This window comes from Podarcis cretensis (genome assembly GCF_951804945.1).
Source record: "Podarcis cretensis genome assembly, chromosome: 15".
Classification (NCBI taxonomy): Eukaryota; Metazoa; Chordata; class Lepidosauria; order Squamata; family Lacertidae; genus Podarcis; species Podarcis cretensis.
The window spans coordinates 11,736,491-11,758,242 of record NC_137185.1 but is presented as its reverse complement, the minus strand read 5'-3'; the positions used below and the strand labels follow the sequence as shown (position 1 = coordinate 11,758,242).

General features: G+C 46.7%; 1 protein-coding gene across 5 annotated transcripts in view; it reads left to right on the top strand.

Annotated features, from left to right (window-relative positions):
* Positions 1-18,144, top strand: part of CLIP2 (CAP-Gly domain containing linker protein 2) — an 81,777-nt gene extending 63,633 nt beyond the window's left edge. For 4 of the 5 annotated variants that reach the window (XM_079955454.1, XM_079955457.1, XM_079955456.1 and 1 more), the window contains 6 exons: positions 1,530-1,613; positions 4,581-4,737; positions 6,072-6,231; positions 8,959-9,144; positions 10,029-10,091; positions 11,698-18,144. In XM_079955454.1, the coding sequence (XP_079811580.1) occupies positions 1,530-1,613; positions 4,581-4,737; positions 6,072-6,231; positions 8,959-9,144; positions 10,029-10,091; positions 11,698-11,709 (662 nt within the window). In that variant the 3' untranslated portion in view covers positions 11,710-18,144. Of the gene's footprint in view, positions 1-1,529; positions 1,614-4,580; positions 4,738-6,071; positions 6,232-8,958; positions 9,145-10,028; positions 10,092-11,697 lie in introns of those variants that run through there. The other variant, XR_013833496.1, reaches the window with a different exon arrangement.
* The last annotated feature ends 3,608 nt before the right edge of the window (positions 18,145-21,752 follow it).

Sequence of the window (21,752 nt, the reverse complement as noted above, 5' to 3'; positions counted from 1 at the left end):
CAGGCACCATCCCTGTTAAGTTTCAGAGGCCAGCCTAGAAACTGGCTTAATTTCAGGAGGCTATGAATGTCGCTCTAATGTTTCTTGCCTCTGATGTTTAAGCCTATGTTTTCAGTTTTGTGAATTGTGCTCTTCCCCACATCCCTGTAAGCAGTGCCGGATTTACGTATAAGCTAAACAAGCTATAGCTTAGGGCCCCACTCTCTTGGGGGCCCCAAAAAAATTTAAAGGAAATTTTAAAGGAAGAAAACACCTGGATGTACATTTCCAAAATATAAGATAAAAAACAAATAGAATAAAACCTACATACAGCAACAGTCTTACTTGCTGTCTAGGCTCCTATGCTGTAAGTAATGGGCCCTGCCTGCTAGCCTGCTCCCTGAAATATCACAGGTTTGCTCATTTCAATATATAGGGTGCCTACATTCTGCATGGACTGGTTGCATGGCGACATGTACAAATAGCTTTAGATGCCTATTAGGTCCATAGATTACCATATACAGTGGTACCTCTGGTTACATACGCTTCAGGTTACATACGCTTCAGGTTACAGACTCCGCTAACCCAGAAATAGTGCTTCAGGTTAAAAACTTTGCTTCAGGATGAGAACAGAAATTGTGCTCCGGCGGCACAGCAGCAGCAGGAGGCCCCATTAGCTAAAGTGGTGCTTCAGGTTAAGCACAGTTTCAGGTTAAGAACGGACCTCCAGAACGAATTAAGTACTTAACCTGAGGTACCACTGTAGCATATATCATGGGTAGGCAAACTAAGGCCTGGGCCCAATCGCCTTCTAAATCCGGCCCACGGATGGTCTGGGAATCAGTGTGTTTTTACATGAGTAGAATGTGCCCTTTTATTAAAAATGCATCTCTGGGTTATTTGTGGGGCATAGGAATTCATTCATTCCCCCCCCCCCAAAAAAAATATAGTCTGGCCACCCACAAGGTCTGAGGGACGGTGGACTGGCCCCCTGCTGAACAAGTTTGCTGACCCCTGACATATATTCAACACAAAACCAGCAACAATTTGTTGTTGACAAAGGACAGCTGGACATATAAAGGGCCCCATTACCTTTAGTAGCTTAGGGCCTCGTCAGTCTAAATCCGGCCCTGGACTTGCCCAGAGTGCAGCCCAGTTTTGGAACTGAAAAGGTTGGGTGGGCATGGATTCCCCAAATGGCTCTGTAGGCCAGTCTAAATCCGGCCCTGCCTATAAGCCACTTTGAGACATATAGTGAAAACTGGGGTGTTAATCACTTGAATAAATGAATAAATGAAAACAAAATAAAAAAATTCCTTCCAGTAGCACCTTAAAGACCAACTAAGTTAGTTCTAGAACTAGAACTACCTTAGAACTACCTAGAACTAACTTAGTTGGTTTTTAAGGTGCTACTGGAAGGATTTTTTTTATTTTTTTTTGACTATGGCAGACCAACACGGCTACCTATCTATAACTGAATAAATGAAGCCCCTAGTAATATAAGCTTGCAAACGTAACAGGTGACCCGACTCCCTCTTGTCCTCCTGCAGATCTCCAGGACAAGCTGAGTAAGAAAGATAAAGAGGTGTCATCACTTGTCTCCCAAGCAGACACACTAAGGACTCAAGTAAGTGGTAAGTTTGCTTAGGCTTGTGTTGGTTAGATTGACAGATAATTTCCGCCGGGGGGGGGGGGGGGCGTGAGGACGGACATCTATTTTAGTCCTCACTTTAATGGAGGGGCCAAATCTACATCTGGGCTGTACCACTTTAGAGATGAGAGGAGGGCTCTCACACAACTGATGTGAATCGCCTGCACATGGAAACCAAGCAGCTCAGGGAGAAAGCAAAACTAGGGCCTGTCTCTGTGTGTGAAACCCGACAGTCGTTGCTGGAAATAAAAAGGCCAGCTTTTAGTATGTGCTAGTGGCCAAAATTGTGGAAAGTTGTATTACTGATGTTTGATGGCTCATAATGCTGGTGGGGTTTTTTTTTTAGAATAATACAATAAAGTTATGCATGATCAGACAGATAGTGTAAGGCAGAATAGAACACAATGATCCTTATTCTGAAAAAAGTTAGAGCCAGATGAAAGGAGTTATACACAGAAAGTTGTGAAAAAGGTTATTTCATCACTTCTCACTGTTTCCGGATGTAGGGATAATCACTGTGTCTGGAGGGGGGGACACTCCCCACCCGCAGGCAGCCACAACCTGCCTGCACGCGTGACCTTGGGGTGCGGGGCACACCCCTCCCCACAGACAAGCCACAGCTGTCTGAACATCGTTCCCTCTGTCTAACCTTTTGCGGTCTCAGTAGTCTGCGGTGTCCTGTCTGTAACCTTTGTCTCTGAGACCTTTTGTCTCCTTTGTCATACACTGTGCAAGGGGAAAATGACACGGTGGAAACAGGTGCCAAAATAACTTTGTACCATCCCTCGATCTTGGGATTGGAAGATGTGTAAAGGTCACAGCCCAAAATGTATCTGCCTGGTTTGCATATTTGTGTCAATAAAAGGAGGCTCCAAGGGGCTGGCCGGCAGCTTGCATGCAGCTCACCTGTGCGCAGCTCACCTGCATTATCAACTCCTGCCTCATGTCCATCACTTCACCGTTAGTACTTGATTGGAAAGCTTTTGTTACAATTACAGCCCTGCAGCCATGTCCCATGGAGCGAACCAAGGATTTTAGTTCATCAGGTGTTATAATGTGAAACCAAGATTGGATTATTGATTCTATCAATAGTGCTTTATTCCTTGGATATTTCTGACTAACAATTTTCTTTAATCAGCTCCACAAATTTTCTATTGGATTCAGGTCAGGGCTATTACACTCTGTCACTGGTCAGTTTTGAGTTAAGGAAATCCACTTCTGGTTATGTAAGGCAGACATGCTTTCTTTTTCTGTTTATTTGGCTGCAACATTTGATAGAAAAAAGATAATCCAACGTAGGGTTGCCATATTTCAAACAGTGAAAATCTGGAAAGAATTTATTTATTTTAGCTTTGGGGAGGGGCAGAAACTTTGATGTTTTTAAGCTAATTTTATGGGAAATCGGCAAAACTGACACTGCTGACACTGGTTGCCATACGTCTGGATTTTCCCAGACATTTTTTCAATTACTGCCCGGATGCTGCTGCTGACTGCAGTATTCCGGATATGTCCAGAAAAGTCCGGACATATGGCAACCCTAATCCAACACGGTTTGTTCCATTATATCCTACGTTAAATTATCTTTCTAATGGTGTATCATTTTTTGGTATTACTCTAAAAAAGACTGATGCTATGAGCCATCAAACCTTAGAAATACAAATTCCCTTAAAGAAGAAGAAGAAGAGTTTGGATTTGATATCCCGCCTTTCACTCCCTTTAAGGAGTCTCAAAGTGGCTAACATTCTCCTTTCCCTTCCTCCCCCACAACAAACACTCTGTGAGGTGAGTGGGGCTGAGAGACTTCAGAGAAGTGTGACTGGCCCAAGGTCACCCAGCAGCTGCATGTGGAGGAGCGGAGATGCGAACCCGGTTCCCCAGATTACAAGACTACCGCTCTTAACCACTACACCACACTGGCTTCCCACACGTTTGACCACTAGTATGGTCTCTCACAGTCTCTATGGCTGTAACAGCCTGAACAAAAGAAGCCTTTAAAAAACACACCCAACCCCAAAGAAAGTGTTTCAAATTAGCTCTACCATTGATTTAATACTTTTGCTGATAAAAATGCCAGCCTGTGTACAAACCCAAGTACACAGAAAACTAAGAGAATTTAATTCTATCATGTTGCATTAATATGCTGCTTCTCTTCCATTGTGCCAACCCTAGGTGGTTACAACTCAAAAGACACAGCACATAAGGAAAAAGGGTTGGGAGGGAGGAAGAAGAAGAAAGAAACGCAGACATGAATTCTGTATATTCCGCCTTCCTTCCATCATGGAACCCAAGGGGGCAAGCATGTGGTTAACCAGACCCAGACCTACTTAGCTTCAGCAAAATGGTGGCCTCAGATGACAGTGAGGGATGAATAGACGGGGACAGAGATGTTACTAGGGATTTTCCCTTTTAGGAAGGTGAAAGGGCCCCCTCCTCTGGTTGGGAGGGCCATGGACAGGATGATGAAGGTTGCATTCTGTCCTTATCCGTGTCTTTCCAGGGAAAGGCCAGGAGGTCAGGTTTGGTGCTCATGACATCAGAATGTAAGATAATCTGTCTTGTTCTCACACTGGCCAGCCAGGTGCTCCTCCTCCTGATTGCAAGAGCGCTCCCACTTTCTGCAATTTCCAGAAGGGCTGCACTTACGAGGAAGACAGAGCAGGGTCATGGCAGCCACAGAGCAGGGACCGCAAGCTCTTTAAGAACAGGGCTGGGCTGCCACATTTGCAGAACTACATTTCCCATCATCCCTGACCAACAGGGCTGCTGCGAGTTGTAGTCCAGCAGATAATCCAGAGGACCACTGCAGTTCCTGACCCCTGTCTTAGGGAGGAGCTTGCGTTGCCCTGCCTTGCCGAGAGAGAGAGAGAGAGAGAGAGAGAGAGAGAGAATCTGCTTTACCTTGTCTCCCCCCACCCCCCTCAAACGCACACGCTTTCCTTTGGTCCGGCAGCCTTGGAAAATAGATGCAGGAGTACCGAGAGGAAGGCAGATTCTCTGTTGAAAGAGAAGAAGAGGCTGGAAGCTGAGCTGGAGACAGTGTCTAGGAAAACGCACGATGCTTCTGGCCAGCTGGTCCTCATCAGCCAGGAGCTGCTGAAGAAAGAAAGGTCAGTCTACTCCGTCGGCTTAGCAACTCCACCTTCAGCTTCCAACACCTCCTCTTCCAGTTCACCCACTCATCGTTGTCCCACCACCACTCCCTGAGCTCTGAGCCTCATTTTTAAATAATTTTTTATAAATACAATGCAAGTACAATATGGGCATGTCTTTAAGTTAACACCTTACATTAAAAACCTGACGGTACCAAATTATTGAAGGTTATTCACCAAAGCCAGACTAAACGTCTTTCCTTCTGCAGTGTTGGATGGCAGGTTGAGAGGAGTTCCCTACCAGGATAGAGACTTTGCATGTGTGCTCAAGACATCGATTCTATATATTTTGCTGCACTGTGCGAAATATGAGCAAGCCAGGGCTGAACTGATACTAACCTTGCTGGTACCTTTCCCGGGAAAATCAGAGGCTCACTATGTCAGGTTCCTATTGGAAGACCGGACAAACGCTAGAACATTAGCAGTGGCAAAGTTTTTATCGGTAGTTGCAAGAACCAATGATTCCTATCTTTAAGTCTGAACAAAATGCTTGTTTAACCTGGAGGTAGGCTGTCTGAATTGTGCATTGCTTTGTAACAATTTGTTGGGTCTCTGGACCGTAATAAAGATTGATTGATTGATTATAATTTTTATTAGGTTATTAATCATTTTATACACATCAAATATAACCTTTTCCAACATTCAAATACAAGGTTCTTTTGAACCTTCAGACCTCCTTCCCTCATTCCATGTTTAAATTTAAGTTTGCCACATCTTTTACCATTATCTATCTGTTAATTAACTGTAATTATCATACATAATTCCACATTACAAGTGTCTTTACATCCCTGCCAAAGATTTTAACTGTTTACAGTGGTCTTTTTAGTAAATTACAAATACTTGTAGTAAATACTTGATCTTCCTGGTTTCGAATCTTCCCCGCCTGTTTTGCCATCTCCGCATCCCATCAGTTTCATCTGCCATTCTCCTTTAGTTGGTCCTTCTCTTTGCTTCCATCTCTGGGCTTGTAGCATTCTCGCTGCTGTTGTTGTGTACATAAAAAGTCTTTTATCTTCTCTCGGTAACTCTTCACCTGTTAGACCTAACAAAAAGGCTCTGAGCCTTCTTCCCTTGGAGGTTCCTCAGCTGGTTCCTCTCACCGATCCTCTGTGTCTTGACAATCCTTGACAATCCTTGAATAGCTGCCTGGCAGAGCTCTCCCCCAGCCTTCGGACAGTGAAAGGGCACAGTGCCTCCAGTAAAACCTCCAATGTTTGTGTGTGTGGAGAGCACTAGCAAAATGTCTGCGACAAAGCCCCCTTGTTGACGTTCTCCTGGCTCTCTCCCGCCAGGAGCCTGAACGAGCTGCGAGCTTTGCTCATGGAAGCCAACCGGCACTCCCCTGGGCCCGAGCGGGACTTGAGTCGCGAGGTGCACAAAGCCGAGTGGAGGATGAAGGAGCAGAAGCTCAAGGACGACATCAAGGGACTCCGGGAAAAGCTGATCGTCCTGGTGAGCTGGTGGAGAGCTGGGCTGGGTGCCCAGAGCATTGGGGGGCTGTGGCAGAGGGCTCAGGGGCGTAGCAAGGGGGGTGCGGACCACCCCTAGGTATCACCACTGAGGGTGACAAAATGGTGGGCGGCACTCACAGCGGGGCCTGCAGTGCACCCGAGCCATGCATCTCTTCTTGGAGTGATGTGGTGCCTTGGGCGCCCACAGGCTCTGTGCTGCCCCAAATGGTCCGCCTGTAGGGTGGCTGAGTGGAAGGAGGCAGGAAAACTCCTCTGAGGCCCTGCGGAGTGACCTGCCCCAGCTGGCCCCACCCTGTGGATGGCTGGCCCCGCCCCCGGGTGCAGGGCATTCGGCTTTCTCCGCCGCTGGAGGGTTGAAGGCGGGAGCCACATGACGCTGGGCTGCTGCAATGCTGCTCTCTGGAGCTGCCTTTACAAGTAGCCTGGAAACTTCTATTGACTAAAAAGGCCACTTGTCCCCCTCTGCACCCCTGAGCTTGGGTCCAGCCATTATGGCTGATGGTCAGGAATGATGGGAGTTGTAGTCCACCAACAACAACTGGAGGGCCTCAGGTTCCCCACACAATTCCAAGTGCCGCCATTGGCATGTCAGGCCTTTGCAGGAGGGCAACCTGCAGCCTGAACTCATTTTATGAGGACCCCCATGGCGGCATATGCACCATACATTTTAAAGCACACACCCCTCCCAGATTCCTGGGGACCGCAGTTTACCCCTCTCAAAAGCTACAGTTACCACAAACTACCATTTTCGGGATTCTGTTGGGAAAACCGTGCCTGTTTGAAGTGGCATGATGCTGCTTTAAACAGTAGATGGGGCCTAAGCTAGGTCCATATTCATTTCAGCGGATCTACTCTTGAGTAAAACTTAGCTGCAGTGATTAGTTAATTAATTGGTTGGATTAGTCAGATGACAACATTTAGATTGCCCCGGATTAATGTGGCACCAGATTCTGTTTTCTGCATTATCACTTGGCCTTATTCCTATAAAATATCCTTTAAAAATAATAATCAGATGGCAAGGAGAGTCACTTTTGGTCTTTGCTTTGGTCACGTAGAAGATAGAGGAAACCTCCTTCTCTGTTGCTCCAGAGGGGAGGCTTAGACTCGAGGGGTGGAAATTGCAAGGAGGCAGATGCTGGCTAAACATGAGAGGTGAATTTTCCCAAAGAGCAGGAGCTGTTGGGTGGTGAAACACCCTTACTTGTTCGGAGTGGTGGCTTCTTCTTCTCTGGAGGCATTTAAGCAAGGGTGCCTGGGTTTGCAAGATCTGGCATTGATACAGGGATGAGAATAGATGACTCCCTGGGTTCTCGTCAAGTGCGTGTTTCTAGTTTTACAGTTGTTGTTCTTTTCAGACAGGGAGGAACATGCCACCTCAAATACTCAAATACTTCTGCAGCATCATTAAACTAAAGAATATTCCCTCCCTACTTAAAAAATGATTGATTGGATGCCACCAATTATTATAATTGATGGATTCTCGTACGATCAATAATTCTTTTCATGAGACTTTTTAAATCAGGGAGGTAGTAACTCCTCCTGCGTCAATAAAACGGCAATTTCTGAGTGCCACCCACCCACCTTGTTATGAGAAACATCATAAACTGTCTCTACTCTGTGCTTTTCATTTTACGCTTGACTGCAGAACTCTCTAGTGGTAAAGAGTTGTATAAAATGCCTATGGAGCACAACTAGCAACAAACCCAATTTAAATAGTGTTTGAAGGACTCAAAGCACTTATGGTTTGTTTGTAGGATAAACATGTAATGATCAATAATCTGCACAAATAGAGTCATGGAGTTGGAAGGGACCTTGAGGATCATTAGTCCAGGCATGTCCAAAAGGTCGATCACGATCTACTGGTCAATCATGGGGGTGTCCGTGGTTGATTGCAACACCCCCTGGTGTGTCACCCCCCCCCAAAAAAAAACAAAACCTCAACAACTTTTGTTTCCCCAAAAAAAGCTCAGCAACTTAAAGGCTTCCTAAAAAAGCTCAACAACTCCTGTCCATTCTCCAGTGACAATGGGTAGATCACTGTCTGTTTATTTAAAAGACTGAGTAGATCACAGTCTCTTGGATGTTGGACGTGCCTGATCTAGTGCAATACCGGCAATGCAGGAATATACATTTGTCCCATATGGGGATCGAACCTGCAACCTTGGCATTATTAGCACCACATTGCAGCCAACTGAGCTGTCCATGGTAACTGAGCAATGCCGTATTATTATTACAGTGGTACCTCGGGTTAAGTACTTAATTCGTTCCGGAGGTCCATTCTTAACTTGAAATCTTAACCTGAAGCACCACTTTAGCTAATGGGGCCTCCTGCTGCTGCCGCGCCGCCGGAGCATGATTTCTGTTCTCATCCTGAAGCAAAGTTTTTAACCTGAAGCACTATTTCTGGGTTAGTGGAGTCTGTAACCTGAAGCGTATGTAACCCGAGGTACCACTGTAATCCCATGTTGCAGAAGTGCCTTGCCTAAGGACCTGTTCCTGAGTGCATGGCAGGAGGCCAGAACTGGCGACTTCTGGTTTCAACCTCAGCCCCTTGTCCGCTCTTCAGAAGGTTCCTCCTCTGGGTGAATAGGCCCCAAATGTTCCTCTTCGCTTCTTTTTTAATAAGCTGATTTAATATTTGTTTAAATCTAACCTTTCATATTTTCACACAATAATACTGTTGTTAATTTTTTTTTATCTCCTCCAGGATAAAGAGAAAGCAGTAACAGACCAGCGACGATACTCCCTCATAGACCCTTCGTCCGAGTCCGAAGTCCTCCGGTTGCAGCATCGGCTGGTCAGCACAGAGGACGTCTTGAGGAACGCGCTGGAGCAGGGCCAGCAGATGGAGAAGCTCGTGGAAGCCATGAGAAGCTGCTCTGAGAAAGCACAGGTGGGTGTTCCCCATCATATGGACTCTCTGTTCTCCCCACCAGGCAGATTCTCTCTCTTTTATTTTTTAAATTTTATTTATGCTTTTCAGGTTTATACATTTCACTAATTTTGCAATCATTTTTAACATTTCAAAACTTGACTTCCTTCCCTCTCTTTCTGCGGTTCCTTAAGTTTATTTTTAATGCCTTCTGCATATCCAAACTTAATTTGCTCGACTTTAAATATACACTCTTACAAAACTGCAGGTTATTACCATAATCCTGCCAATGTTCTTGCCTGTTTACAATTTATCTGCAAATACTCAATAAACTATTTCCATTCTTTTATAAAAAGTTTGTTATCTTGATTTCTTATTCTTCTGGTAAGTTTTGCCATTTCTGCATATTCCATAAGTTTTTGTATCCATTCTTCCTTTGCTGGGACTTCTGCTTATTGCCATTTTGGGGGCGAGTAACATTCTTTCTGCTGTTGTCGCATACATGAATAAGTTTCTATACAGTTTAGGTGGTTCTGTCCCTATAATTCCCAAAAGAAAAGCTTCTGGGATGTTGTCTTTTACAAACGATATTTTAAACATTCTTTTCAATATATCATTTCCCAGGCAGATTCTCTGGTCACTGTGGCCACAGGCTGTTTCAGTTGCGCCTCTTTCTGTAAAGGGGAAGATTGCCATGTCTTTAGCTTATGCAATCCCCCCCCCCAAATAAGCTTTAAATGCTTTTCTCTTTAATCATCTCACATCTGGATTTTTGCAGTACATAAAATCACTGGCTTTCATTGTTCTTTGGCTATTTTTGATGTACCTTCTGATTGCTGTGCATCCAACTTAGCTAATACACCACCTCTTTCCACCACTTTTTCCACCCCCTCTTTTCATTTTAGACTATTGGGAATTCCGGATCTGCTAATGGAATCCACCAACAGGAAAAATCTAACAAACAAGAGGTGGGTGATTTGAATCATCTCCCCCGCATGGCTTCCTTGGTTTGCTCTGCTTTTTTTAAAAAATACTTGCTGCAATTTACTCACACAATGAGCATAATAGCACTAGTTTAGGGGCAGGGGAAGTTAGAAGAAGAGTTAAGAGGGTCTGTTGGGCCTGTTGGCTCGCGGGTCAGGCCTAGGGCCTGAGAGACCGGCCTTCAAATTCCCCGCTCGGCCATGATGCTTGCTGGGTGACTGGGCCACTGTCCGTTACCCTAACCAACCTTACAGGGTTCCTACGAGGATGAAATGGGGAGCGGAAAGAACCGTTTTTACCGCTATTGAACTGTCTGGAGGAAAAGGGGGGTAGATGTTATGTCATTTTTTTTTTTTAAGGATTGCATTGACCTTTCCAGCATTTGGCAGAACCTTTCGAACGATTCCTTCATGAGCCTCATGGAGGTGTTGTGGAGAGGGTGCCAGAGGAGGAGGAGATTGGGGAATTGGGGCATGGGGTTCTGGACCCCGGGAAGAGTCCGATCCTGGGGAGACTCGCAGCAGCCTGGGAGGTGGGGAGCTGGATTCATGGGAAGGAATTGCGCACCTGCCATCTCACCTGCTGTGACTCAGACGTCTTCCCTTGTCAGCACAGAAGTGAGCTCTTCTGGGGAGGCACTTGGGAATAAACCAGGCAACGGGTGGCTCTGTTGACTTTGTCTCCATCTCCAAGGAAGTGGAGGCAACGGTGCAAAATAGAGCTTGTGTGCAGCATCATCATCATCATCATCATCATAATTTATTTATTCCCCTCCCATCTGGCTGAGTTTCCCCAGCCACTCTGGGCGGCTCCCAATCGAGTGTTAAAAACAATACAGCATTAAATATTTAAAACTTCCCTAAACAGGGCTGCCTTCGGATGTCTTTTAAAGATAAGATAGCTGCTTATTTCCTTCACATCTGATGGGAGAGCGTTCTACAGGGCGGGCGCCACTACCGAGAAGGCCCTCTGTCTGGCTCAACCTCTGTGGAGTACTGTCCACTTCCTTGCCCAGTCCCAAACTTCACGACATCAAGGGGAATTTTTGTTTTTCTGAATGGAAGGAGACTGGTCCAGCTCTTTGGCTAAAACACCTAGGCTAAGCCAAGTGCTTGGAGGCAGCTTTCTATGTGTGTGAGGAGGTGGGATTCAGTGATTAATCTGCACGTTCTCAGAGACAGTGTCATTCCATTTATCGTATTACATTTGACCTTTCAGAATTCAAACTGAAACACAGATGTCACACAGCATCTAGCACAGCACATTAGTTATAGTGGCTACAATGGGCAGAAAATAAATTAAGTGGTCTTCCAAGACCCTCTGCAATTTTCAAGAGGTCCATGGGGAAGGGTGGGGGAGTTTGGGAACCGCTGTTCTAACTAATGCCGATTCTGTTTTACATAAACACAATTTTTGTTTTTGGAGGGCAGAACTCCTCGGATGAGATATTGGCGTCAATTGTGAACATGGCCAGATCCGTTCTCTGGGATGTCGCAGCCTGCTTAGAGACGATTGTCGTCGAGCAGCCTGTGAAAACAGCTTCCTGTAAAATGAAGTCAATAACAAACAGACTGCCTTCCTTTCTTTCAGGAGAAGCACTGATGAAGGAACGGAGGTGGAGAGGACTCTATGATGCCAGGATTTGCTCCTGAGAAGAGGCCGGGCAAGAGACGTCGCCCTCCGCCCCCTCCAAGCCCCTCTCCCAGCTTAAAACACCACCTAAGATTATTTTCAGTATTTCCGCTCTATGGACAGGTCTGCGTTCATAGCGCGTACTCGTAGGCACATTGGTTCATAATTTCCAAGCTGGGCCTGGTTTCCGAAGAGAGCGGTGCAGCAGCTGTGTGTCCACAGCTGGATTCCTCTGCCGCCGGTTGCAGCGTCCAGTGACTGTTTTTATTGGCCTTGGTCACCTTGTGCCAGTATATTTTTTGGGGGTGGGGGTGTTAACACCCTGCTGCATTGGCTGGCAGAAACTTCTCGTTCCAGCGGCCTGGTAGGAGATGCCCACAACCTCCTTAGCGACTTCCCGATACGCTTGAATGCCCTTGGCGTTCTGCTCCCCCTCGGCCCCCGCCCCCAAGACGGAGGCTCCTCCCTTTTCTGTCCAAACGCTTGGCAGGTCAGCAAAACAGCGGCAACTCTCCATCCCAGGATGTCAGCCGTCGAAGGCAGAAGGGCGAGATACCTCCATGGCCTGCAGAATAGAGACTCTCTCTCTCTCACAAGCTCCAGAATGTGGAGACCCTGCTCTTAATAATGTGGGATATAGATGTGCAGGTGGACCTTTCTCGTAACTTATTTTAACTTTGGTAACTGTGGAGTCATTTGGTAATTTGGAATTTATGGAAGTGGTGAGGGATGCGCAGATCTTTGCTTGCCCCTCCCACCCCCGGTGTAGTTCGGGCATCTTGCCTGCTTGGAGAACTCTCTACATGAGTTGCCGGTGGGTGGGATTGCTATGGTGGTGAACTCTGCAAAGCCCTGAAGATGGTTCGGTCTCCCTGTTTATTTCTGTCGCTTCACCCAGTTTGCTTTTGAAGTTCTGAGGTGGTTTTCCCAGTAGTCAGAAGGAGGGTTTGCATTGCTCCCCCCACAACACAGGCCCAGTTTATACACTTGGTGGAATCAAGAAATAAAACACTCTCTTACTGTCTTGAGCTGTACTGCTTTTTGGCAGCTTGATGTGTCTGCCTAAAACCAACAAAATATTGCATCTCCTCGCATGTAGAAAGCTAGCAGTGAGAGGGGTTCAACCTAATCTTCTCCCTGCCATACTCTCCACCACCCAGCCCTTCTCCATAGAGCAGCATTTCAAATGCCCACCCTGTAGATTTTAGAAGAGGCTTGGGAAGCCTGTGGCTCCCTGGATACTGTTGGACTACAACTCCCATCATCCTGGACCACTGACCATGCTGGCTAGGGCTGATGGGAGTTGGAGTCCGGCAGTACAGGCAGCGCCCAAGCTCCTCCAGGCCTGCTGTAGAAGCACAGTCCAGGTCAAGTATTGCCGCTGGATTCTCCGTGTGTATAAACTGGGCCACAGAGATTAATCTGCAAGTTGGAAAGTGTGTGTGTGGTTTTTCTAACACATGAATGCTGGGGTGAGTGTGGCGGTGTCTTGTTTTTCCTTCCCAAAGGCTTGCGATTTTGTGGCAACGTTCGCGGGATCAAATCTTGCCACGATAAGCTGAGATCTGCACCAGGGAAAGCAAACCAGGAAGCCACAGTTGGCCATAGTTTCCCGTTATGTCCAAACCAGGAAACCATGGTTAATGGCTTCCAGACATGCCAGAACATGAAATCCTGTTTTAGAGTTGGCTTCCAGATCCTGAGCTGTTTGGAAGCCATGAAACACAGTTTCCCGGCTAGGATGCAATGGAAAGTTGTAGTCGGTGGCCTCATGCAAAGGGAATACATGAAGCCCATGCATGTCTCGGCTTATAAACAGAGTCTGGAATATCCGGACATGAAGCATGTGCATTTTGTGTTACGAATTGCTTCTATCTCTCCCCACTCGCAGAGAGATTGACCTCAGTATTAGAAAAAAGCAATATAGGGAATGGTGCCAGAAATAGACAACGTCTGGGCTTAAAGCAAGGGATAGGAAGAGGCCTCCAAGACACAGTTACCCCTGTCCCCTGAATATAACTTGAACTCGAGACCCTGTGAGCTCTAAAAAGGGTTTGGGTGAGCATTTCCACCACCACAACCCCTTCCCTACTGGTATTAGGTTCATGTGGCTTTTTCTCAGCCTGACCACCGGAATCTGGCAAATCAGAGAGTAGCTGTGAGGCAGATGTGCCTGTAGTTACTGCCACCATTCAGAACCTCTGTCCCAAGCCAAGGAATCGAGAAGAGTAGCAAGCCAGGGTGCTGTGGGAGTGGGGTGGGGGGTGGGGGCATGCCATTGGACTCTCCATGCTGGCTGCAACCAAAAGGAGTCACGATCAGATGAACTTTTGGGGTGTTGTGGCGTTGCCCATCCCTGGACCAGTTCAATTTTGTCTGCCTGTTCAACAAGTGTGGGTATTACTTAAAACCCAGCAGGGCTGGCACCTCTAGCACCCGGAATGAAAGGCTCCTATAAATCAGAAACATGATTCTAGATTCAGGTAGGTAGTCGTGTTGGTCTGACACAGTCGAAATAAATAAAAAAATAAAAAAAATTGTCCAGTAGCACCTAGAGACCAACTAAGTTTTTTCTGGGTATAAGCTTTTCGTGTGGTATCTGAAGAAGTGTGCATGCGCACAAAAGCTTATACTCAGAACAAACTTAGTTGGTCTCTATGATGCTACTGGACAATTTTTTTTAAAAAAGAAGATTTATTTCGACTCAGAAACATGGCAAGCCAACAGTGTCCCTCCTCCCCAATGGATTACAGGCTGAGCTCATATGCCAAAAGCATGCCACCCCAGCTCCTAATCTAGTTTGTTGATGTCAACGCAGTCCCTGCCACAACAGCTTGACCCAGGCATAGGCAAACTCAGCACTCCAGATGTTTTGGGACTACAACTCCCATCATCTCCGACCACTGGTCCTGTTAGCTAGGGATCATGGGAGTTGTAGTCCCAAAACATCTGGAGGGCCGAGTTTGCCTATGCTTGGCTTGACCCCTCTTCTCCCCATCGTTGCTGCTTTTTGTCCCAGCTCTTTATTTACCCCCCCCCCCTTTTAAAGCAACTTGACTTTGTTTCTTTCAGGTACGTCACTAACCACTAAAATATTTCTGGATGCTTTTGGGGGGCAGATGGACTCCTTGTTGCAGATTTGTTCCTAATGCAGTCAGTTCACAACGCCTGACGGTTCATTTCCGTGTCCCTAACAGCTCCTTAGATCTGCGCAGGGAAATACCTTCCCTGATGGGTTCTCCGGGGCTCCTCTCTTGACCTCCAGGAGAAGCAGTGTGGATCAATGCAAGGCCAGAGTTTCAGAAGTGCTCAGAGCTGTAAATCAGTAGCCCTCTCCGACTCAGGGCTCAGGGCAATAGGAAATGTGGAGAAGCCCTAAGCCTGGAATGCAAACAAGGCCTTTTCTACAGACTATCTTCTCAGGCCCTGCCAGGAGTCATGGACTGAAGGCTCTTTCTCAGTCCCCTCTACCTTATTTCACCCCTAGACTCATTGTCTGCCTTGGCCATCCAGCGATGGGGAGCATGAGACTCCAGTGAAGAAGCAGTTTCTGGGAATCGCTGTGGAGGGACATCTTGGCTGGCAGGGTTGGAGGGCTTGGTCATCCACAGAGGAGAAGAACCTCTGGTCCTCCAGAGTTTGGTGGATTGCAGCTCCCATCATCTCTGGCTGTTGGTTATGCTAGCTGGGGATGATGTGGGTTTGTTCAGAAGGCCACAGGTTCTCCATCTGTGGACCTAGCAACTTCATGGTTCTTCTGATGGAACTCATCTAGAGGTGCTACACAAAGTGAGCGTACCAGCAATCACATAACGTGGGCCTCTTTTGAGGATCCCAGTAAGGAATGCCTGAGGGAGCACAGCAGAATTTCTTGCCCAGGCAACACTGCTGTTTTCTACGATAAGAGCACGGATAGCCAACCTGTTGCCCTCCAGCTATTGTTGGACTCCATATCCCATCAGCCCCAGCCAGCATAGCCAATGCTCAGGAATGATGGGAGTTGCAGTTGAACATCTGGAGGGCACTGTGTTGTCTATACTCCCAAATCTACACTGTGCCAATATCTGCAGTATTAGGAAGAAAGGGTGTGAGGAAACATCTTCTGTATTTTTCGTCTGCTGTTTTGAGGTATTCTTGCCAAACGTTTGCGCGTCAAGGCATGGTTTGGTAAGAATAGCTGACCAAAACAGTTGACCAAAATGACCAGAACTGCCTTTGCCAACCTGGTGTCCTCAATATGTTATTGGACTTTGCCAACTCCCATCAGCCCCAACTAGTTTTGTAGAGTTGTGGTTCAAAACTTCTGGAGGGCACCAAGATGGGAGGAAATGACTCAAATATAACTTCTGTGAGATCTTGGTTCAGAATAAGGTTCTGAGAATTGTTGGGGGGGGGCCTTATTCTCCTCATGGAGCTACAATTCCCCTCAGAGAGATACACCATTCCCAGAGTTCCTTGGGAAGAGAGGGATCAGTTGCTTAAACCACTTTGAGGGGATTTGTAGCTCTGTGAGGAGACTAAGGAACTCTCAGCACCCACAACAAGCCAGAGTTCCCAAAATTCTTTGCGGGGAAGCCATGACCAATCAAAGTGGTGTCTTAGTGCTGAAATGAATGGTTTGAGTTTGGTCTTCATTGGTCTTCAAGTGGACCTCTGACGAAGCACCCCGTGTTGCTTCTCAGTTTTGTTTTGATGAATTGCTTCTATTCTATTTATGGATGGGCAGAAACAGATGTAAATTCTTCTCTATCATCTCCCCCATTTATGCCATTTCTCTGTGCTTTCTGATGGATTTATCCACAGGGCCTTTTTGGGGGAAGCCCCATTCCAAGGACAGCTCACGCTTCCCACCCAAGTTCTAAGGGCCTCATTCCCAGAGTACCGGCACCTCCCCCCCCCCCTAGAAACAAAGCACTGTGCAAATCTGTTCTAGACCAAGGGTAGGGAACCTCTGTGCCCCTTCCCAGATGTTTATGGACTACAACTCCCATTGGCCATGCTGGCTGGGGCTGATGGTTGCTTCAGGTCCAACAACATCTGGAGGATCAGAGGGTCTGCTTCCCTGGATCATTCTCCTGCCCCAAAGATATTTTCGTACACAGGGCCAGTATCTGCTCACCTGTGGTGGACACACCCTCTTCATCAGGAGCTGAAAGAGGGACCTGAATAAATTCAAAAAGGGATGTAATGCTTAATTTATTTTTCCCCGGCCATTTTGCTGCATGAGCAGGGAAAGCCTTAGGGATCTGTGAGTGCAAGAATCAAAATATAAGGCCAGTCACAGAGGGTGAAGGAAGGGACACCCACCCTGTTGAGAATCTAGAGCAGGGTTTCCCAAACTTTGGTCTCCAGCTGTGTTTTTTTAAGACTACAACTCCCATCATCCCTAGCTAGCAGGACCAGTGGTCAGGGATGATGGGAATTGTAGTCCAAAAACAGCTGAAGACCCGAGTTTGGGAAACCCTGCTCTAGAAGGCCAAATTATTTTCTCTGTAAGGATCAAGAGGACTGGATAGCTCAGTCGGTTAGCACATGGTGCTGGCAACACCAAGGTTGCAGGTTCGATCTTCATATAGGACAGCTGCATTGTGGGGGTTGGACTAGATGATCCTCAGGGTCCCTTCCAACTCTGATTCTATGACTTATAGGGAGGACTCTGTGAACCCGGCTTTGCCGAGCTTGGTGCTTTCCAGATTGCTTTGAACTACAACTTCCAACCACCTAGAAAGCACGTGGTTGGCGAAAACACTTAGAAAACATTCAGAGCCAAAGCTGTGTGTTGTCTCCTTTCGTTAAGGCGCAACGCTACACCCCGAAAGCCAAATTGCAAAGCCAGGTTGCAAAGAGGTGCCCGTGACTCGCCACCCTTCCTGGTCCTCTCCCTTTAGTTGAGGATGCCAACCAAATATATGCATGTTGTCAACTTCACACCAAGACAAAACCCGAGGTACCAACACAAGTCCTAATGGAAAGCTTTCCAGCAAGTCAGCACTTAAATCTGTTACGGATCTCTTAATAAATCCACTAAACGAACAAAGCCAACTTGTCGGCCTTCTGAGCAGGGCCAGAATTAAGCCGATACTAGATGTACAAATAAATTAAAATACGGATAACCTTTTACCCTTGTGGTATGTATTCCAATTTTGTAGTTTTAGTCACTTTTTTGGCTATCGAATTTTGTCAGAGAAAGAAAAATCAGTTTGACAGCTAATGTCCTATTTTGTTATCGGCTTAATTTTTTCCTTTTCCTTTTTTCCCCTCTCTGTACAAAAGCTTTACAGATGGGAGTCTATTAAGTGTAACTACTTCTACAGATTATGTATTCATGTATCGCAGGCCCTGCGACAGGCCTGCTAAAGTGTGATGAGCTCATACTAAACCAATAAAATTTGTTGCGGAAGAGAAGCCCCCCTGTTTTCCCTGTGGTCCCTTCTCTAAGATGACACAAAACAGGAAGGAGTTGCACAGATGGACATTAGAAAATGAGCTGAATTCTTGAAATGTATTAGACTTTTAAAAACAATTATAAAGAGAAAGTAGGTTAAAATTCAAAGCACTTCCTTCTTCCTGACCCAATTCTATACCTTTCCAAACTTCCACTGGGTGGCTATCTTTTTCTCTGACCCAGGAGAAGTTTTTTCCCACTGCCTTGACCTATATTTCCTTGAAGAAGCTCTGGGACAGCTCAGTTGGCAGAGCACGAGACTCTTAATCCCAGGGTTGTAAGTTCAAGCCTGGCATTGGGTAAAAAAAAAAATTCCTGCATTGCAGAGGGTTGGACTAGATGACCGTGATGGTCCCTTCCAGCTCTATGCTCCTTTCCAAACTCCTGTTTTACTCCCTAATATGGCATGGTAGAGGGACGTGGGTGGCGCTGTGGGTTAAACCACTGAGCCTAGGGCTTGCCGATCAGAAGGTCGGCGGTTCGAATCCCCGCGATGGGGTGAGCTCCCGTTGCTCGGTCCCTGCTCCTGCCAACCTAGCAGTTCGAAAGCACATCAAAGTGCAAGTAGATAAATAGGTACCGCTCTGGTGGGAAGGTAAACGGCGTTTCCATGCACTGCTCTGGTTCGCCAGAAGCGGCTTAGTCATTCTGGCCACATGACCCAGAAGCTGTCTGTGGACAAACGCCAGCTCCCTTGGCCAATAAAGCGAGATGAGCGCCGCAACCCCAGAGTCGGTCACGACTGGACCTAATGATCGGGGTCCCTTTCCCTTTTATGGCATGGTAGAAGAAATGGCCGTTCTGCTAAAGTCCCAAGACCTCCATACCGTCAGTATTTTGCAGGAGAGATCCAAACACACATTGGAACTTTAAGTCTGTGCAACTGAAGTGGATCAAAGCAGTTGTTCTTTTTAAGTTGTTTATTTTATTTTTTTGTGGTTTGGAAAGCGATAGGGAGAAATGTATTGAAAAGCGTAGGGTGAACGAATGATGAATGGAAAGACCATTTAGCCGCTGAACAATGTCATCGGAATAATCCAGGACAAATGCTCCCGGTCACATAACTGCCCTGCAAACAATCAAAACGAAGGTTTGATAAAGACCAGGCATCGTCTAATTGCTGCATTGTGCATGCAAATCAGGACAAATGCTGAGTAAACAGCCCACCTGCAGGAGCACTGCTTCTTTAATCTCTGATCAGAAATAATTGAGGAAACCTACGGCATAGCAACAAAGCTCAGCCCAGCAAGTTGTTTTCACTGATTGGCTCTATCAACGAATCTGTCAACTGCAGCTTTCTCGGTTTCTCATTTTACCTGTCTTAAATTCAGACCTCCACATCTGCAGCAATTTGCGAATCTATCTATCATCTATCTATCTATCTATCATCTATCTATCTATCTATATCCTCATGAAAATTCATCAGAATTTTAGCACCAATTACTTGTAACAAACACACTTTTGGTATTCAGTTTTGACCGATATACATATTTTGCAAACAATTTCCCCCAGATATAATGCATCTTTGGGTGCTGTCTTCAGTGTGGATGGTTATGCACACTTCACTTTATGGAATGCATTTTCCAGCATGGGTTGGAGAGCTGCGGCACCAAATTTGGAGAAGGGCAGATTTTGAAGGATCGCCATGTTTCGGTCCGCGTATCAGTTTGAGAAGCGTGAAGTAGGTGCCGTTAAAATGAAAACAAAATCTAACATCTCCTCCATACCTCCAACTAGTCTCACCTTTTAACCACTGCATGGTTACTGTGTTTTGGATCCTGCCCATGCTTCAAGGAGATCTAGGTGGTGTGTTAGACCAGGGGTCAGCAAACTTTTTCAGCAGGGGGCCAGTCCACTGTTCCTCAGACCTTGTGGGGGGCCGGACTAATTTTTTTTTTGGGGGGGGTATGAACGAATTCCTATGCCCCACAAATAACCCAGAGATGCATTTTAAATAAAAGGACACATTCTACTCATGTAAAAACACACTGATTCCCGGACTTCCACAGGCTGGGTGTAGAAGGCAATTGGGCCGCATCCGGCCCCCGGGCCCTAGTTTGCCTACCCATGTGTTAAACCCTCGGCTATCTTGGGAGGCAAAATGAGTTCGGAGAAAGTGACTTGCTCAAAGTCACCTGGTGTGCGACACACATGAGCAAAAAGCTGGAGCACCCACCACCCTGCCCATTCAAATATGGCCACTCCATGGCATCTAGGCTTCAGCCCTGGACGTTGCTAGGGGTTGGGATGGGGAGGGTCAGGACGGTGTTCAAGCCACTGTCTTGGACTGGCTGGACGCCAAGGAACGGTGGGAGGCACCAGCTGGGGAACCCCCAATGTAAGGTTACTAGACGTCCCTGTTTCCCAGGGACAGTCCCTGGATTTACACATCAGTCCCCATATAAAATCCATTGAAGTTGAAAAGTGTCCCTGGATTCACCGAAAAAAATCTGCTAACTTTATTTGGTGCAAAAAGGCTCAGAACCCTGGGATTGGTGGTAGGATCATGATGAGCGGTCAGAGAGAGAAGAGGGTGCAGTGGCATAACACGGGGTCCCAAGGGGACTGCTGCCCAGGGTGCACAATCTGGGGAGGGTGAACCATCCCCCCCTACCCAGAAACCCCCATTGCGCCTGCCCTGCCTGTTTCCGGCAGCGAGGGCTGGGCGAGTGCGGAGAGTGAAGAGCTGATACATGCCCCGGACCCTGGCAAATGGTGCTACACCACTGAAGGGTGGTGTTGGAAGCTGACGAGGCAACAGGGGTTAGTGAGCAAGAAGAGGCTGGGGCAGAGAGCAGTCCAGTCTTGGAGGCAGGAGAGGAGTGGGGCCAGGAGACAGAGATGAGGCAGGCTGCTGAAGAAGCCAGGGGGTCTCCCCCTCCTGCTGCGTCTGGCTCCCCTCTCTTCTAGTCTCCCAGGACATTCAGAGAAATGAAGAGGGGCACCTACAGCACCAGAAGAGGCTGACACACCAGCTGCAGCACCTCATGCACAGTGAACCTGGTTGTTTTCAGCCAATAACCTCCAGGCTGGGCTCCTGCAAAGTGTTGCGGGAGGGGCTGCTGTTGAAGACTACCTTTTATTTTCTTTCTTTGCTCTTGTTTTTGCTCTGTTTCCATCTTTTGTATTATTTCTCTATTCAGGGTTAAGGAAGGGTTAGCATGCAGGTGAAGATGATGGATGAAGGACTCTGTGTGAGGGGCAGGGAAAGGGGAGATCTCCCAGGGTGGGAGCATAGCTGTCAACTTTTCCCTTTTCTTGCGAGGAATCCTATTTGGAATAAGGGAATTTCCCTTAAAAAAAGGAAAAGGTTGACAGCTATGGGTGGGAGGTTGGATGAAAGCTGGGAAGGTTCACCTTTCTCTGTGTTGGTCAAGATAAGATTTATCTGTGAAAGAGGACTTTGTATGTCTCCCCCCCACCCTTTCCTTTTGTATATAATTTTTTATTAGTTTTTTTAACATATCATTTTCAACAGTAATTAAACACTTTTACATCTTATTCAAATTTTTGACCCATCAATCCTGTATGAAAATTTTCCAATCTAATCTCTCAGTATGCATTTCTT